The sequence below is a fragment of the Armigeres subalbatus genome, chromosome 2 (assembly GCF_024139115.2).
Source record: "Armigeres subalbatus isolate Guangzhou_Male chromosome 2, GZ_Asu_2, whole genome shotgun sequence".
In the NCBI taxonomy this organism is placed as follows: Eukaryota; Metazoa; Arthropoda; class Insecta; order Diptera; family Culicidae; genus Armigeres; species Armigeres subalbatus.
In genome coordinates, this window is record NC_085140.1 from 160,934,681 (window position 1) to 160,953,651 (window position 18,971).

Below are 18,971 nucleotides of genomic sequence, written 5' to 3' on the forward strand. Positions count from 1 at the left end.
TATAAAAGGGATTGCATTGTCGGATGTGTGATTTTTTTTATCCGTTGGGATTAGTTGGTCCTGTAAACGTGCAGGTCAAAATCTTCTTTCGAGATGTTTGTAGAACCAAAAGCAATGGACTATGAATTACAATTATTATTATTTGTTCAGACTAACACTAAAGTGGATAAATATTATATTATGAAACTGGCATTAAATTAGGTGTCAGACAAGAAAATTTTAAACATAGAGTAAGAAAGCCCATGGAATGTTTACCACCGTTTTAAGCTTCTTAATTATGGTTATTAGGGATATTTTGACGTTGCCTCTTGAGCATCCAACCATCGTTTAAAATTGGATTCTTCCTGCCTTATATTGACTTTCATTTTTGGTGTGATTATTGCGACACAGTAATTCGAATTGATTTAGGTGCGATTACATAAACAATATTTGTAAAGCACCATTCAGCTGGCATTTCCGATTTGCCCACTTTATTTACCATCCCACGAAGCCCATAACGAGCTCTCCGAACAACCCGGCCGGGTCCGGCTATTGGCTAATGAATAAGCATAACCCAGTAACCAAACCGATTAGCACGCAATTTGGAAAATCCGCTCAAATTTCAAGCCCTTTGCTAGCGACCGATTGGTTCGGATCCCTCTGCCACCACCGTCGTTGTTGTGGGAAACCTTCAAAATCGGAACCATCTGTTGCATGCAGCGTCGCATGCAGATATCGGGTTACCTTCTCGCCAAAGTTTGACTTTTAAACCTTTTCGTGCTCCTTTTCTTCGACGATGCTCATCATGATGGTCCCAACTCACAGCGGGGAAGCTCAAAAGGGTACCGGTCGCGTTTACATTGTTGACGGAGCCTTGCTCGGCTCCTACATGGCGCTCGAGTGGCGAGAAGGTGTCTTTTTCTGATTTCAGATCAAGTTGGCAGATTTTTTCCATTACCAAAGTGGACCGAAGTCGCATCATCATTATCAACATAATGATTTCAATCTGATCATGATAAAATCCGGTCGGAGATGTTCAGGGACTTTGTATTTTCATGATTTGCAAATACTTTCTATAATATTAAACGAAATAACTTTGTAATATATAAAAACAAATTGTTCATCTCTCCGTCTATCGTTTATTTGAAAATTCAATTGATTTGTAACGAATAACACAATACAACAATCAGATTAGAAAGCTTATCCCGTCCACTGTATACTCATTCGAACAATTCCAGTTTAGGCTTAGTATCCGAATTTTATTATGAATGAATCCAATGTTAACAACGGGACACAAGGGAAAGCTCAGGGTACGAATAGCCAGGAAACGAATAGCCTCAAAACTGGGCCGCGTGTAGTCAGTGACGGCGGCGGTGGACGGTTGGCCCAACCGGCCTGGTCGCCGCCTTGTGCAAAGATACCAAATGAAAGCAACACCGATGCATACATAATTTTGAAAGCATAAAACAGAGTGACAATCGGCTCGATTGGATGGGGCGGCAGGGCTGTGCGGTTTTTGGATTGCGCCCTGTACGATGCATAGGGGTGGAAAATTCATACGTCCATTTTGCAGCAAATGTATGTTCGTGTGTATGTGCATGCGGAGCCGGGTTGTCGTATTTTTACGATTCTCATAAAACTGCGTTGCAACAAATATGTGAAAATGGGATTTTTTACTTTGGGTCTACATTAGAGAAGTATTGAAATCATATTGTAGGTAATTCATTTTTCCTATTCCAGATTTGATTTGTAAGATTGATCAAAAACAATTTGGTCAGTATCGTTATTCTAATTTACGCAAGTGATCGCTCACAAAATTTTAGAATTAATTTCATAATAAACGGATGTGGAATTGTATCGACCACTTGAAGGTGGATAAATCATATTTTTTGTGCAATTCGGACCAGCACACATTGTCACTGATAGGTCACGCCTGACACGAGGAAGAGTACCAATGGTCTGGCCAACGGAACAAACATCGAAGGGCATCCATCGGTCAGTAGTACTCTTCGGTGCAGTGGTAACCAGTAGGTGGGATGCAATATTCAAAAATATTGCAACACTCCGTGTCAATACAAATAAACTGAACATGAGTTTGGATTTTACGATCTAACACATGTTGCAAAACCCATAATTCATCACAGAAAAAGAAGTGTGCAATTATTTGAAATTGTTGCGAAAAGTTATCTCTCATTGTTGGTCGTTCGATTCCCGCCGCGACGGCGACGCGATGGTGCGGTAGTTGTTACTAGCCTTCAGCCAGACAGACCCGGGCAGCGGTTCGGTTGGTCGGACGAAGGTGGTAGAGCGTGGGATAAGGTCTGGCCACACCTGCAATATGTGGGCTGCATGCGGTGTCGAGATTAACAAAACAGAACACCATCAGCTTTTTGTATGTGCATATGTTTGTTGCATCGGATATACAGACGCTGTCAGTACATTACCACCTCGTAGGGGGAACATCGGTCGTCGGTCTCCGGCATGGCATGACCAAGCAATCAGCTTGACGAAAGAGCTATACTCAGGTGACCGGCAAGCGAGCAGCACATTAAAAGTGCATTACACATATTTTATTCATGGTTTTTGGCTCAATGGTCTTCTGTTATGCTGGACGCTTTGAGACGAAGGAGATTTGTCGCCGGAAAGATAATAGTTGGATTTGCTCTGTTTCTACCAGAAATTATGTTGGATGCCGGTTGTATTTGGATGTTTAATATTTGAACAATTGCAAACAGGCTGAAAATAATCTTAGTTCGATATTCCAATCCATTTCATAAGTGTGGCCAAGACTGCATGTAAATAATGAAAATGAAAAAAAGAACTAATACCTGCTTGGAAGAATGCCAAAAACAAACAAACACGCAATTGGCTACTTTCTACTTCAAAACGTTGAGGGCCCTTCAAAATTGAACTTGGTACTTGTCTTTTTACAGCATGAATTGAAGAGTATCAAGCCTTCAAATTTCCCGGATAACAAGAATGATGCACATTTCTTCTTCTTATTGGCATTACATCCCCACACTAGGACAGAGCCGCCTCGCAGCTTAGTGTTCATTAAGCACTTCCGCAGTTATTAACTGCGAGGTTTCTAAGCCAGGTTACCATTTTTGCATTCGTATATCATGAGGCTAGCACGATGATACTTTTATGCCCAGGGAAGTCGAGACAATTTCCAATCCGAAAATTGCCTAGACCGGCACCGGGAATCGAACCCAGCCACCCTCAGCATGGTCTTGCTTTGTAGCCGCGCGTCTAACCGCACGGCAAAGGAGGGCCCCCCGAATGATGCACATTAAGGCACATAAAAGAACATGTGAGGAAGTTGAAGAGTTCACAGATCAGAATAAGATAGAACACCCCCATTTCTGAATACATAGTTTAAAATTCATCAGCAGAACATTAGATCACGATGCAAAATTATCTCATTCCCCGCGATATTCACACCAGACTCAGCGACGGGAACCACGTTCCATGCAGTCAACTCGTTGTCGGTGCTTCACACCTGTCCCATAAACTCCCAATATCTATACGATAAACGCGAAACGTGCCTCGGATTACTCATTTCCTTGCCAATAGCCATTTAGCTCCAGCGGCAGTAAAGGTATCTCTAAAGTGTTACAAACGTGTCTTAGCAGCGAATGCAACGAAGCGGTGCTGCGGTACGTGTGATGCGCATCTTCGCCAGTCAGAACTCATTTGCGTCGTTTGTTAACTTCACACCGCGTGTCTCAATCCAATGCAATGGCACTCAACCTATCTTGTGTACAAATATGTGAGACATCGAGAGCACTACTCAGTACCGTCCAAGAAGTATCATCCAGCTAAGACGCTGCTGATGCATACACAATGACTGCCCACACACTTCGTTTTCCACGGTGTGGCGCAAAAAAAAGTTTATTACCATAGAGGGAAACAGTCAAACAGGCAGCGCAGCAAAAAAAACAAGCTTGCGCAGTTTCTTCATTAGTCATCTAATTATCAATAGTTTGTAAGCTTCGTGAGCGAGATCACTCGAAACGAATGCCGTTCTAGTCATGAAACCCGTTACCATGTGGCGGTCATCCCGGCTCGGTTGCTTGCAGTTGAAGTCAATCTGGTCGGTCGGGCAGTAGCAGCATGCAACTACTCAAGGTTATTCCGTTGATGGCACTGGCACAGCTAGGAGTTTTGAAGAAGGGGAGTTTCTGGGTCCTAGCCCAGGTGTTATCTGGCTTTAACCAGTTTTCTGTGAGTTAAATGCAGCTTGAGCTTGTTTTTCACAACTTCGTCTTTGAACAATTTCCGGAGCACATTTGCAGCTTCTCACTTGTAATTCCCATTTTATTATCAACTATTTTCTGGAAACTCTTTGATTTGATTGAATATGTTGTGTCGCGAAATGAAGTGTTTAAGAGCAACACACTTCAGAAATTCCCGAAATGTAATGCAATTTTCGTTGTTACAGTTGTCCACGACAGCTTAAAATTATTTAGTGGATTTTTTCCATATATTCAGGGAAACTTCCGGTCGGATTTTAGGATGCTATGGGCAATGCTACAAAAATTGGTGAAGAATTTTTAAAGAATTTTAAAAGCACGAATTATTCAATATCAGCTAAATGATTGTAGGAATTTAAACTTTCCTATTTTACTTCAATAAAATTAACAGCTTCTCTTTTATTAAAATTAAAAAAAATAAACGGAAAGATTAAAGCTGAGGTAGCCAATTTAATTCTCCATTATAATGTGAAAATTTTTCGAAGAAAATTGAAAACTAAGAAGGAATTGGTATTTCTATTTAAAAAAATGCAATTTTTCATAAACGAATCAAACTTTTCCTTGGAAAAATTAATTCAAAATTTCTTTGATTAAATCGAAATGAGCCATCGATATTTTAGTGTGTCTTTACTAGCATCAACTTCTTAGCCCATCACTATGGGAAATTGAAGTAGACATCCGAATCAGTACTGATTTTCTTCATAATCATGTGAAAGTTAAAAAAAAACAGGAACATTTTGATTTTCAAGACCAAATGTAGCGGGCTCCCGGTCACCTGTCACATTATAAGCATTATGATGGGAATGTCACATTGTGATGGGAATGTTCACATTGTTTTAAATTCTAATAGATTTGAGTAAACAATATTGACTAATCGATAAAATGATTATATTATTCTTGGTTTTTGTGTTGGAAGTAATAATAATAACAAACCTTATTGAAGCAAAAACAGCTTGTTTAGAATACATTGATGCTCTTCCATTAAATAAACATCGATGAAAATCGCAAAATACAGCTCTTTGTAACTCGAGCATGGTTTTGAAGAAGCAATAGATGGCTTATTGCTAGCAGTCGGAAAAAGCCGCAGCTTACATTAACATTGAATTATCATTTTTCAGAGTTCTGTAAAGGCATCGAAAGAGGTCTTGGTTTACATATCAAACATGCTTTTTCGAGATTTGACAGCAAAGATAGGTTTACAAGTACTGTAATCGAGTATAACAGCGATCACATGTTTTAGCATCTAACTACTATTAACCCGTTTCGGCCCGGGCTACGATTTCAAATTATAAAATCCACCGTCCTCTTGTTTTCCGACCGATTTGCATGAAATTTGGAGGAAAGATGCATTCTTAGATGCATCTTTAACCCAGCTTGTGACACATCAACCTTCATGACTTTGCAACACAAATACAATAGAAGGCATTTGCACAGCATCTGGGCATATCGGCCACTTCCAGGGATTCCCTGGGAACCTGATGGCCTCAGGGAAGTGGTCTCACTTTGATTGGTTCTGAAACCTAGCTTGTGACACACCGTACTTCATGATTTTGCAACACAAATACAATAGAAGAGCGCATTTGCCACTTCCGGAGGTTCCCTGGGAATCTGATGCCCTCAGGGAAGTGCCCACATTTTGAATGGTTCTGAAATCCAGCTTGTTGTAACACATCTAACTTCATTATTATGCAGCACAAATACAATAGAAGGCATTTACACAGCATCTGGGCGCATTGACTACTTCTGGCGGTTCCCTGGGAACCTGATGTCCTCAGGGAAGTGGTCGCTTGTTGATTAATTCTGGAACCCAGCTTGCGACACATCAAACTTCATGATTTCGCAACGCAAATACAATAGAAGACATTTGCAGAACACCTGAGCGCATTGGCCACTTCCGGAGGTTCTCTGGGAACCTGATTCCTCTAAGGGAAGTAGTCACTTTTTGAGTATTCCTGGAACCCAGCTTGCGACACATCAAACTTCATGATTTTGCAACACAAATATAACATAAGACATTTGCAGATTCTCTGTGCACATTAGCCACTTCCGGAGGTTCCCTGGGAACCTGGTGCCCTCAGGAAAGTGATCACTTTTTGATTGATTCAGAAACCCAGCTTGCGACTCATCGAACTTCATGATTTTGCAACGCAAATACAATAGAACACATCTTCAGAGCATCTGAGCACATTGTCCACTTCTGGAGGTTCACCGGGAACCTGATGCCCTAAGGGAATAGCCCACTTTTTGAATGGTTCTGAAATCCAGCTTGCGACACATCTATCTTGATGATTTTTCAACACAAACAAAATAGAAGACATTTACAGTGAATCTGTATTTGGTCACTTCCGGAGGTGACCACCATGGGAACCTGGTGCCCTAAGGGAAGTGGGTACTTTTTAATCGTTCTTAAACTCAGCTTGCAACACAAATTTCATAGAAGGCATTTGCAGAGCATCTGGGCACATTGGCCAATTGCGGAGGTTCCCTGGAACCTACTGCATTTCACAACTTTGGGTGATTATGAAACCCAGCTTGCGACACATCGAACTTGATGATTTTGTAACATAAATCAGTAGAAGGCATTTGCACATTTGCAGAGCATCTTGGGACATTGGGCTCATTCGCTAGAAACCTCCCCCCTAGGGAAGCGGAACGTTGCCGTCTTCTGCAAATAGAACCGCTTGAGGTGCGACGATCAATTGTTCAGGCCGCTTTTGCAGGGAAGCTACTTACGAAAGATATCGACTGTCCTGCTCTGCTAACTCAGCTAAATTTGTACGCTCCTGAGAGGCCACTCCGATTTTTTGTACCTGAACCCACGAAACACGGACTATGCTTTACACGAGCCCATTCGTTTTTTAACCTATTTGATTTTCATGTTACCTAAGACGTGTTTCGTCAACGGATGCTCAATCTTTTCCGCACCGCTGATCGTTTCCAGTTAGGTTAAGTTTATTCATTGAGACATCATCTGTCAGTTGGTTTTTAAATATTATAAATAAATAAATAAATAAATATATAAATAAATAAAAAAGTGACCACTTCTCTGAGGGCATCAGGTTCCCAGAGAACCCCCGGGAGTGGAAAATGCGCTCAGATGTTCTGCAAATGATTTATATTGTACCTGCGTTGCAAAATCATGAACTTCGATGTGTCGCAAGCTGGGTTTCACTGCGCCCAGATGCTGTGCAAATGCCTTCTATTGTATTTGTGCTGCATAATCATGAAGTTTGATGTGTAGCGAGCTGGGTTTCAGAACCACTTAAAAAGTGACCACTTCCCTGAGGGCATCAGGTTCCCAGGGAACCCCCGGAAGTCGTCAATGCGCCAATGTGGAACCTCCTGAAGTGGCAAATGCTCTCAGATATTCTGCAAATGTGTTCTATTGTATTTGCGTTGCAAAAACATGAAGTTCGATGTGTCGCAAACTGGGTTTCAGAATCAATCAAAAAGTGACCACTTCCCTGAGGGCACCAGGTTCCCAGGGAACCTCCGGATGTGGTCCTGCCGAGCTTGACCGTCTTTATGTCTTCATCTCGATAGCATTATCGACTTCACCAATGAACGGGGAAATATGTCTAGAGACCTGCTTAAGCTTCGCAATTTGGTTCTTGTTGCAAAGCAGGAACAGGAAATGCTTGCGGCTAGACTGGAAGGCTGTGGCAACCTGGAGAAGAGCACACAGACTGCATCCTCCTCCTTCCATAGTACCACAACCATGGCACAGGAGCCGTTAGATTTTCCACTCAGCGATAGAGCGGTAGACAAGCGAGCCAGGGACTCGCCCGGCAATAAACGCCATCCACAGAACACAAAAAGGCGTCGGGAGAGCGCAAACCAGGAGAGCGGGCTCACGAAAGTTTCAACCAAGGCAGATCGGTGTAGGAAGGAAACAAGGGCGAAACAAGCCAGTCGGCCACCGTAGGAGGGAAGCCAACCCGACCAAAAAAACCAGCGGTCGGACGGTTCCTGACAAATGGTAGTCGGGAAATCGAAGAATAAAGCGGCAAACACGCGCCCGGCGAGAGACAGGGAGAAGGGTGAAGCACTGCTTCTCAAAACGGAGAAAGAGCGCTACACCGATGTGCTCAAGGCGATGCGCAGTTCCAAGAAACTGGCGGACCTCGGTAAAGAGGTTCGCAGCATAAGGAGGACGAGATCGGGCGAGATGATCCTTGTCTTAAGGAAGAGCTCACATGCGAGCGGTACCTCATATGGAGCACTAGCCCAAGAGGTCCTAGGCGAGAGTGTAGAAGTGAGGGCTCTACATGACGAAGTGACCCTCCAATGTAAGCAGCTGGATTAGGTCTCGACGTCAAAAGAGATCGCTTCGGCCATCAAGGACCAAGTTGGAGGGGTGATGGCAAAGACGTCTACCCGCCGGCGAAGATGACCGCAAGGGACGCAGATTGCCACGGTAAGGTTACCGGCCACCGACGCCAACAAGGTGATCAAACTTGGCATGGGTCTGTTCACAAATTACGTAACGCTTCTGGGGGGAGGTCCAACTTGCGTTATACTTTGTTACACTAAAAGGTAGGGGAGGGGGTGGATACTACCAAATGTTGGTACCTTCAGAGAGGCTATGGTTCTGGAAGAAAACACGTAAAGTTTGAGGGGTAACGAACTGGTTGCGTCGAATGACATTTCGTCGAATGACGGTTAGTCGAATGACATTTAGCCGAAAGTACATTTGGTCGAAGGGACATTGAGTCGAATGAACATTTATTCGAATGGACATTTGATCAAATGGACATTTAGTCGAAAGGAAAAAAGTCGAATGTTGAAAGTGTTTAGTCGGTAATAAGGGAAATTAGTTAAATGGATAATTCGTCAATAGATTTTTGGTTAATTTGAATAAATAATCCACAAGATACATGAATAAATTTATCAGAGGAATTCAGTGGACGTGAGAAATCAGCAGCAGTAGAAACGAATACGGATGCCGATGACGATTTTTCACCTGAGCTAATAGAAACTTCTGGAGACCCGGTGTATTATAGAAAAATTGAAAACCTTCAGAAATAGTCAAATATTAGGTACAGATGGTGAAATACGGAATTACCCTCTATTATATTTTCCGGCACATGGTCTAAAACCATTGATAACAATGTTATTTTGCCAATACTTCATCGTAGTCGGCGTTGGAACACTTCGTTGATTGACATTTAGTCTAATGACATTTGGTCAAATGAAATTTTGTCGAAAGGACTTTTAGTTGAAGGGACATTTGGTAGAAGGGACATTTGGTCGAATAGAAATGGTGTTCTTATTCTTTTCATTGATACTCTTTCTTTCATCAATATTTATACAAAAATTAGCTCAGTATAAAATTGTCTTCCAACCGTAATTCGTTAATTATTGGCCGAAACTTTAATTTCAACCAAATAGTCATATAACCTAATCTGTTCAACATTATGTCTAATGACAAACCATCATTCGACTATTTTTTTTTTGACCGGGTGGTATACTGCCGATAACCGCAAGTCGAGCACATCTGTATATGGTGTCCATATACAGATGGGCTAGACTTGCGGTTAGCGGCAGTATAGATTCATTGTAGTCAATTAGAGGAGTTCACCAAAGTCAATATGCAGTCGGGAATATTCTGGAAATATTCACCGTTTTCGTGTTAATATTTATTCTTTTCATGAACCCATCATTCTTTGGACAATATTGGAGCAACAATTATGTGACTAAATTAGAAACACCGCAAAAAATCATTTATTTTTTAATTATTATTGATTAAAGTCGAACAATCAACAAGAGAGTACGGACCGGAACCATCGGCGAAGACCACTGCGACGAAAAGGGACTAGCGATTGGAAACTCGGTTCGTGGAACTGCAAATCTCTCAACTTCATCGGGAGCACACGCATACTCGCCGATGTGCTCAAGGACCGTGGATTCGGCATCGTAGCGCTGCAGGAGGTTTGTTGGAAGGGATCAATGGTGCGAACGTTTAGAGAAAATCATACCATCTACCAGAGCTGCGGCAACACACACGAGCTGGGAACAGCTTTCATAGTGATGGGCGATATGCAAAGGCGCGTGATCGGGTGGTGGCCGATCAATGAAAGAATGTGCAAGTTGAGGATCAAAGGCCGGTTCTTCAACTTCAGCATAATCAACGTCCATAGCCCACACTCCGGAAGCACTGATGATGATAAGGACGCATTCTACGCGCAGCTGGAACGTGAGTACGACAGCTGCCCAAGCCACGACGTCAAAATCATCATAGGAGATTTGAACGCTCAGATTGGCCAAGAGGAGGAGTTTAGACCGACTATTGGAAAGTTCAGCGCTCACCGGCTGACGAACGAAAACGGCCTACGACTAATTGATTTCGCCGCCTCCAAGAATATGGCCATTCGTAGCACCTATTTCCAACACAGCCTTCCGTATCGGTACACCTGGAGATCACCACTGCAGACAGAATCACAAATCGACCACGTTCTGATTGATGGACGGCACTTCTCCGACATTATCGACGTCAGGACATATCGTGGCGCTAACATCGACTCTGACCACTATCTGGTGATGGTTAAACTGCGCCCAAAACTATCCGTCATCAACAATGTTCGGTACCGACGACCGCCGCGGTACGACCTAGAGCGACTGAAGCAACCTGATGTCGCCACTGCATACGCGCAGCATCTCGAGGCAGCGTTGCCGGAAGAGGGTGAGCTCGATGGGGCCCCTCTTGAGGACTGCTGGAGTACAGTTAAAGCAGCCATTAACGACGCAGCGGAGAACAACGTCGGGTATATGGGTCGAAGTCGACGGAACGATTGGTTCGACGAAGAGTGCAGACAGATTCTGGAGGAGAAGGACGCAGCGCGGGCGGTCGCGCTGCAGCAAGGTACCCGGCAGAACGTGGAACGTTATAGACGGAAGCGGAGACAGCAGACCCGCCTTTTTCAGGAGAAGAAACGCCGCCTGGAAGAAGCGGAGTGCGAGGAGATGGAACAGCTGTGCTGTTCTCAAGATACACGCAAGTTCTATCAGAAGCTCAACGCATCCCGCAAAGGCTTCGTGCCGCGAACCGAAATGTGCCGGGATAAGGATGGGAGCATCTTGACGGACGAACGTGTGGTGATCGAAAGGTGGAAGCAGCACTACGAGGAACATCTGAATGGCGTGGAGAGTACAGGCAGTGAAAGTCAAGGCAGCGGAGGAGATGACTACGTCAGTTCAGCGGACGATGGAAGCCAACCAGCCCCCACCTTGAGGGAAGTTAAGGATGCCATTCAACAGCTAAAGACCAATAAAGCAGCTGGTAAGGATGGTATCGGAGCTGAGCTCATCAAGATGGGCCCGGAAAAGCTGGCCACTTGCCTGCACAAACTGATAGTCAGAATCTGGGAAACCGAACAGCTACCGGAGGAGTGGAAGGAAGGGGTTATATGCCCCATCTACAAGAAAGGCGACAAACTGGAGTGTGAGAACTTTCGAGCGATCACCATCCTTAATGCCGCCTACAAAGTGATATCCCAGATCATCTTCCGTCGTCTGTCACCATTAGTGAAGTTATAAAGCCGGCTTCGTTGACTGCCGCTCGACAACGGACCAGATCTTTACTGTACGGCAAATCCTTCAAAAATGCTGTGAATACCAGGTCCCAACGCATCATCTGTTCGTTGATTTCAAGGCGGCATACGACAGTATAGACCGCGTAGAGCTATGAAAAATTATGGACGAGAACAGCTTCCCTGGGAAGCTTACCAGACTGATCAAAGCAACGGTGGATGGTGTGCAAAACTGTGTGAAGATTTCGGGCGAACACTCCAGTTCGTTCGCATCGCGCCGGGGACTAAGACAAGGTGATGGACTTTCGTGCCTGTTGTTCAACATTGTGCTAGAAGGTGTCATGCGGAGAGCCGGGTGTAACAGCCGGGGTACGATTTTCAACAGATCCAGTCAATTTATTTGCTTCGCGGATGACATGGACATTGTCGGCCGAACATTTGCAAAGGTGGCAGAACTGTACACCCGCCTGAAACGTGAAGCAACAAAAGTTGGACTGGTGGTGAATGCGTCAAAGACAAAGTACATGCTTGTGGGCGGAACCGAGCGCGACAGGGCCCGCCTGGTAAGCAGTGTTACGATAGACGGGGATACCTTCGAGGTGGTCGAGGAATTCGTCTACCTCGGATCCTTGCTAACGGCTGACAACAACGTTAGTCGTGAAATACGAAGGCGCATCATCTGTGGAAGTCGGGCCTACTACGGGCTCCAGAAGAAACTGCGGTCGAAAAAGATTCGCCACCGCACCAAATGTGTCATGTACAAGATGCTCATAAGACCGGTTGTCCTCTACGGACATGAAACATGGACAATGCTCGAGGAGGACTTGCAAGCACTCGGAGTATTCGAGAGACGGGTGCTTAGGACCATCTTTGGCGGTGTGCAAGAAGACGGTGTGTGGCGGCGAAGAATGAACCATGAGCTCGCCCAACTCTACGGCGAACCCAGTATCCAGAAGGTAGCTAAAGCCGGAAGGGTACGATGGGCAGGACATGTTGCAAGAATGCCGGACAGCAACCCTGCAAAGATGGTGTTCGCTTCCGATCCGGCTGGTACGAGACGGCGTGGAGCGCAGCGAGCGAGATGGGCAGACCAGGTGCAGAACGACTTGGCGAGCGTGGGGCGTATCCGAGGATGGAGAGATGCGGCCTCGAACCGTGCATTGTGGCGTCAAATTGTTGATTCAGTGTTATCTGTTTAGATGTTAACTAAATAAATGAAATGATTAAAGTACTTTTCTTTGAAATAGCCATTCGACGGAACGTCGTCGTTAGACTAAATGCACAAATGTTTTTAATTCTTAATTCTAAAATCTGATTTCGACTAAAAGTCCATTCGACGCAGTGTCCTTTCGACCAAATGTCTCTAAAGGATAAAGGAAAATATTTTCGACTAAAGGTCCCTTCGACCACGTGTCCATTCGAAGTAATGTCGTTTCGACCAAATGTCATTCGACTAAATATCATTCGACGAAATGTCTTTCGACAAAATGGTATAGATTCACCACGAAACTGCAGGCCTCAGATCAAACGGCAGCCCATCGATCAACCGGCCTCAGGGCTAGAATCGCATCGAGATGTTCAAAGCGGCGACGCTAGCTCTAAACAAGGCCATCAAAGAAAACAAGAAATACTGCTTCGACAGACTGTACCAGAGTGCCAACTCGAACCCATGGGGAGACGCCTATCGGGTGGTGATTGCCAAAACAAGAGGGACACTGGCTCCTCTAGAGCGATGTCCAACGAGGCTGAGGACGATCATCAAAGTACTATTCTCATACCATGGCCCAACCCATTGATCGCCAGCAGCGAGAATAAGAGCAGATGACGAAGAGGTGGCAAGGGTGACGGTGGATGAGCTAATGACGGTGGCAAAGTCCCTCGAAACGAGTAAAGCACCTGCTCCGGACGGGATCCCGAACATAGCGTTCAAGGCAGCCATAATTACCAATCCGGACATGTTCAGATCATCCATGCAGAGGTGTCTGGACGAGCGGACATTCCCGGACATATGGAAAAAACAGCGTTTGGTCCTGTTACCGAAATCGGGCAAGCCACCAGGAGACCCCACAGCATTCATACCAATCTGTCTAATAGACACGGTAGGGAAGCTACTGGAGAAGTTGACAGACTGTCGCCGTACGTGAAGGAGGCGGGAGGATTATGCGGTTCTAGCTCTATCGTAAAATATCAAGCGGAGGCTTTCGGAGAGGACGGTCTGCTCTGGATGTCATTGAATCGGTGGTTGACACTGCAGAGGTCGCCATCGAATGCAAGCAACGCGGTATACGTTACTGTGCAGTAATAATACTCGACGAGCGGAATGCATTAAACAGTGCGTGCTGGATGGAGACCACGAACTCGTTGTGTCAACTGGGAGTACCGGTAGGGCTGTACAAGATTCTGGGAAACTATTTCCAAAATCTTCGAGACAAACGAGGGCTTGGTTAGCACCCCCATCACGGCAGGTGCAGGAGGAACGTGATGTACAATGGCGTGCTGAGGTTGAAGCTCCCGCCAGGAGTCAAGTCAGGGATTCGCCGATGACGTTACCATGGCCCTGTACGGAGAGTGCATCGAAGAGGTCGAATTGACTGCAACCTTAGCAGCACGCATGTTCCGCATAGGGTACCGCAACTCATGTGTGACTGAATTTAGTCACAATCACGTTGCTGCAACCAATTTTGTCTGGACTGTGCTGCTCGGGAACCTATTCGATCAGTCTAGAAGAGGAATGGTTGCGCAGTAAGAAGCTACAGTTGCCGCCACATAAAACGGAGATGATAGTCGTCAACAACCGGAAATCGGTGCAGGAGGAGACAAGTGGCTGCGACATAAGTTTGAGCTTCAAAAGTCATGTCGAGTACGTCTGCAAACGTGAGGCGAAGGCGGTAGCGCCACTACCGAGGACGATGGCGAACGGCTCTAGGGTGTGCTCCAGCAAGCGAAGGCTGCTGGCAAGCGTGGCGGTTTCAATACTGCGATACGGAGGTCCAGTCTGGGTGTTGGGGTTGAGCGCAAACTGCAACGTGCGCAAGCTGGAGAGTACACATAGGCTTATACGCCTGAGGGGCCATCCACAAATTACGTCACGCTCCTAGGGGGGAGGGGTTGCGAGCAGCGTGACGATTCATACAAAAATTTTAGAGGTTTAATACAAAAAGTGCGACGAAGGGGGAGGGGAATTAAAAATCTCCCATTTTTGCGTGACTTACTTTATGGGTCTTCCCTGAGAGTCATCGACGCCACGAGATGTCAGTTAGCCTCTTTTCAGCATAAAATACGCGGACGTTCTTCGCTCTATTGAAATCGATCCTTACCCTCGTCATATATGGGGAAGCTGTTATACTACCTTTCAAATTAAATTGGAGACAATGATTGGTTACAGGGTAGATTCTCGACAATTCCTTCTAGGGGAATTCTAGAAGAGACATCAACTGAACTACCAAGAACAATTATGCAGTAGTAAAAACCCGATTAGAACCCATGTAGTTTGTTAATGAGATGGCCATAACATATGGGTGTCATATGACACGAAAATCTTGTAAGAAACAATAGCTCAGCCAGGTCGAATTGGGTAAGCTCCATTAGACATAAAAAGTTTTTGTCCGTATGAGATCAAATTTTCGGAGGACTTTATGGCCGTGTGGTAAGCGCCTAACGTCGGGCACCCAGATGAACCATAGACTGGTTTAACAATGTTCGACATTGTCAACTGAACCAGCAGCATCTGGATCAAGTGCAAAACCTATATTAATTGCGACAGACCTGGCGGCCCTGGAGCTAAACTTCCATAGATCCCGAGCTGGAAATCTTATCACCTTCCTCTGTACTGTACATAACCGGAACTTTTGGGAATGGAAATGCAAATAAAAAAGCTAACATCACAAACAAACAATATCATCCGAAATATACCTGGGGCTGACGATAGGTAAGGGTTACCATACTATCTTTATAGCAGGGCAGGGTATGGTTACGATGGTATTTTGGACATCGGAGTAAATATTGAACCTTTAGTTACTATTTGTTCATTTATATAGATATAAACTAATGTGTCACTAGTTTATGAACCAATTTTCAATACAAAACACGCAAAACCTAGCTATAGGGCCAAATGTATCACTTATTCAAGTCTTGAATAATTTCATGATTATTCTCATAATTCATGCACATACATGTGCTCTGTCCTTGTACAGCTATCGCGTGTGAATAATGCAGAACATCATTAAACTCGAGTAAGTCTAGTTTGGCGTATTTTTGCGCTTGCAAAACTTCCAAAATCATAACAAATTTTCCCCTTAATACTTCCCCGCCCCCTTCCAGGTATCCCAACGGTGACTAAGTCCTTTTGCCTTCGCAAACATGACGCAACAACGCAACGGGGAAATGGACCAGCTTCTAACTCGAAACTCATGGCTTTCCGCGTTGTGTTGAGAAACGTGAACACGAGCGCACCACTTCGGAACCGCGCGGTGCGTTTGCTTGTTAATCCATCAATTTACGGTTCGATGTGAATGCCGCAGCCGCCATCGACCATCGTCGCTGTATGCATCGTTGATGAAATTGGCGAACATGCCAAAAAATTCAAAACCGAAAAAGTGCTAATTCAGTTCGATCAAGCTAAGTGCTAAGATGCTTCGGCAATATTTTCAGATTCGGATGAAGTTTTAAATTTTCGCTTTTTTTTCGGACGTTTGTGTAAAATGATTTCTCGGATTGGAAAGCGAAATGGCAGAGGTAATCATTCTCAGGGATGATTAATGATACCCATGGCTCACTCGTGCGAGCGCTTTCAGAAGAGGCAGATAGCACCTTTTTCTTCTTCTGCTTCTTCTCGGTGCTTGTTTGGGTTGCTCCATGCCGCAATCTTAATCGACGCCGTCGATTTTGAGCAGGTCCGATTCAGGGTACAGAAAACCGGATTCTTGTGAAACTTTTTCCTTTTCACTTTCATTCACTACATGTGATGGGTTCTATTTAATCGTAAATTTCAGTTGTTCAGTTAACATGCATCTTAATTTTATCAAAATAAGTTTATTTACTGATGGATAATCCTCATTGATGATGAAATGAATAATCCATGAAATCCCAGATTTGTGTTTTATAGAATTTTTTGCATTTATTCAATATAGAACTTTTGTACCCTGAACAAAGCAAAACATTCGGCGGGATATGATGCGTGCGCCCCTCCGAAAGCAGAAACAATTCCCGTCAATGTATACGATAATGCGTCATGTGGTTTTATGCCGAGGAGATATGCCGGTGCGGTGGCATAATGCCGTGCCACAAGTCTTTCACCACAGGGCTTGCAACAGCGCAAGCGATTGCGATAACAGCGTAAACATTCCGCTAACGTTTCGTCTTGCCCAGTACAGGTGAATAGATAAGTCAACCTAATAGACGTCGAAGTGTTCGGCTGAGCACGGTCTCGCCTAGTCGTCCATCGGAATTAAAGATGATCAATGTTTGCCCCTTGAAATGGTGTGGTGGATGCGAGGTAAGGTTCCGTCCAAACACTGTTTTTGTTCTTCGTCGTCGTCATCGTCGGTGGGCTTCAAGGAATGTGTTTACAAAAATGCTGATTGCCGTGACCGATTGATGGATTGAGATGAAATATAGTTGCTATGTCGTATAAGCTCCGCACTAATCGAGCAGTCACTAAAAATACGGCGTCGCAGATTATGAGCATGTCTCAAGTTATGGGATGAAAAATGGGAAATATAAAATAGTGATTCGGGATATTTATGAGCCGGGACTAGTGGGGTGTTAAAAAATGGACATTTGAATAGCCATTTTACTTAAATCGAATATGTAATATGCGTGCTCGCCCTTATGGCATTTTAACCTCAACATTTGAGTGCTTCGACCGATTTTCTCATCTTGTCTTTTTATTAATTTCATCCATTTGTGTGTGGAAGTGATGGATCTATAAGCGTGGTGACGGGTGAATTATTCCATGTTCAAGGGAAAATTATGTTATTATTGGTAAAGCGAATATCAATCTGGAATCAGTTCTTCATGAACAGCAACACAAGCTTCATCTGGGGAACTTTCACTTACAGTGACCTAAATCTATTAAAAGAATTCTTGAAGAAAAATAATAAAAGAATGATTTAATAAAAAACTAAAAAAAATAACTGCATGTCATTTGACTAATTTGTTCATAACTTTCTTCAGAATCCAAATTTATTCCATAATTTTTGATGTACTCATAACGCTTGAGGCTATATTTTTGTCTAAGGGTACATTGCTCTAAATATTACATATGAGGCTGGATAGTGAAAACTCTCCAAAATGTCACGTGTCATTAACATGAATGTTTTAGACCGATAGTGTTTATTTAAAAGCACAGAAGAACGCCTTGATATGACAAGAGATCCCAGAATTTGTCAGTTGCGAACTACATATGCGGCAACCGAAACAAACATGTTTTCTGCCCATTCTTCGGCCAGTATTTGTCATCAACAGTCATAACATTCTCACCCTGCATGCAGTCGTCCCTTTCCCAGATGGAAACGCACCGCACAAAGAGAGTGTATTCATGATGTGGCACAGTAGAGGGCCCCTCCAAGGCAACGAATCCTTTTAAACCTGGGAACGCTGACAGAATGGGTCGCATGGCGAGCTGTTTTTGTCCTACCTACATACCTAGTGCAAGCAATCAACAACGGACCGGCGACGGATGGACGAAACGAACAGAAAGTGGAGGGACTCGGAACTTTTGTGTGTAAACACTCTCGCCTCACGCGCCAGCAAGCTCGGTTAGTGCTCGCCCTCATATTGCACAGCCTATTTTCTTACGGCTTTTGTTGTGAATGAAGACACGGTGAGGGTTCTATTCTTTTCACTTTTTTTCCGCTTTCGTACCATACCCTAAGCAAACCCACGAGTGTTGGTTTTTCCCATCTTTGTTTTGCTTCTGCACTTGTTAGGGCACGGAAAATTATCCTTTTATTGTGATATGCTTCACTGCTTGGAGGGCTTTCTCACGTCCCGTACCGGTCCCGGTGTCGTTCGTGTTCGTGATTTTAAAGCGTGCAGTGGGCGCGTTGCTCAGTTTTTAAGGTCAAGTGGGTATACGATTGGAGGCGAGACTCGGTTTATGGCTTTTGAAGCAGTCTTAGTGTGAGTAATTTTTGCGTTAAAACAAGTGGTAGACAAATTGACTACGATAACAATTATGAGAGTTTGAGTTGTTAAATGAATGAGC

At 44.3% G+C, this 18,971-nt stretch overlaps 2 protein-coding genes across 2 annotated transcripts in view; one reads left to right on the forward strand and one right to left on the reverse strand.

Moving 5' to 3' along the window:
• LOC134211097 (Krueppel-like factor luna) overlaps positions 1–18,971 on the reverse strand; it is a 994,395-nt gene that overhangs the window by 904,427 nt on the left and 70,997 nt on the right. The gene's annotated exons all lie outside the window — the stretch shown is intronic.
• Positions 13,339–16,392, forward strand: LOC134209338 (uncharacterized). The gene is made up of 6 exons (XM_062685324.1): positions 13,339–13,498; positions 13,568–13,900; positions 14,019–14,207; positions 14,420–14,806; positions 16,085–16,233; positions 16,285–16,392. Exons 1-6 carry the CDS (start codon positions 13,339–13,341, stop codon positions 16,390–16,392), a joined length of 1,326 nt encoding a protein of 441 aa, XP_062541308.1.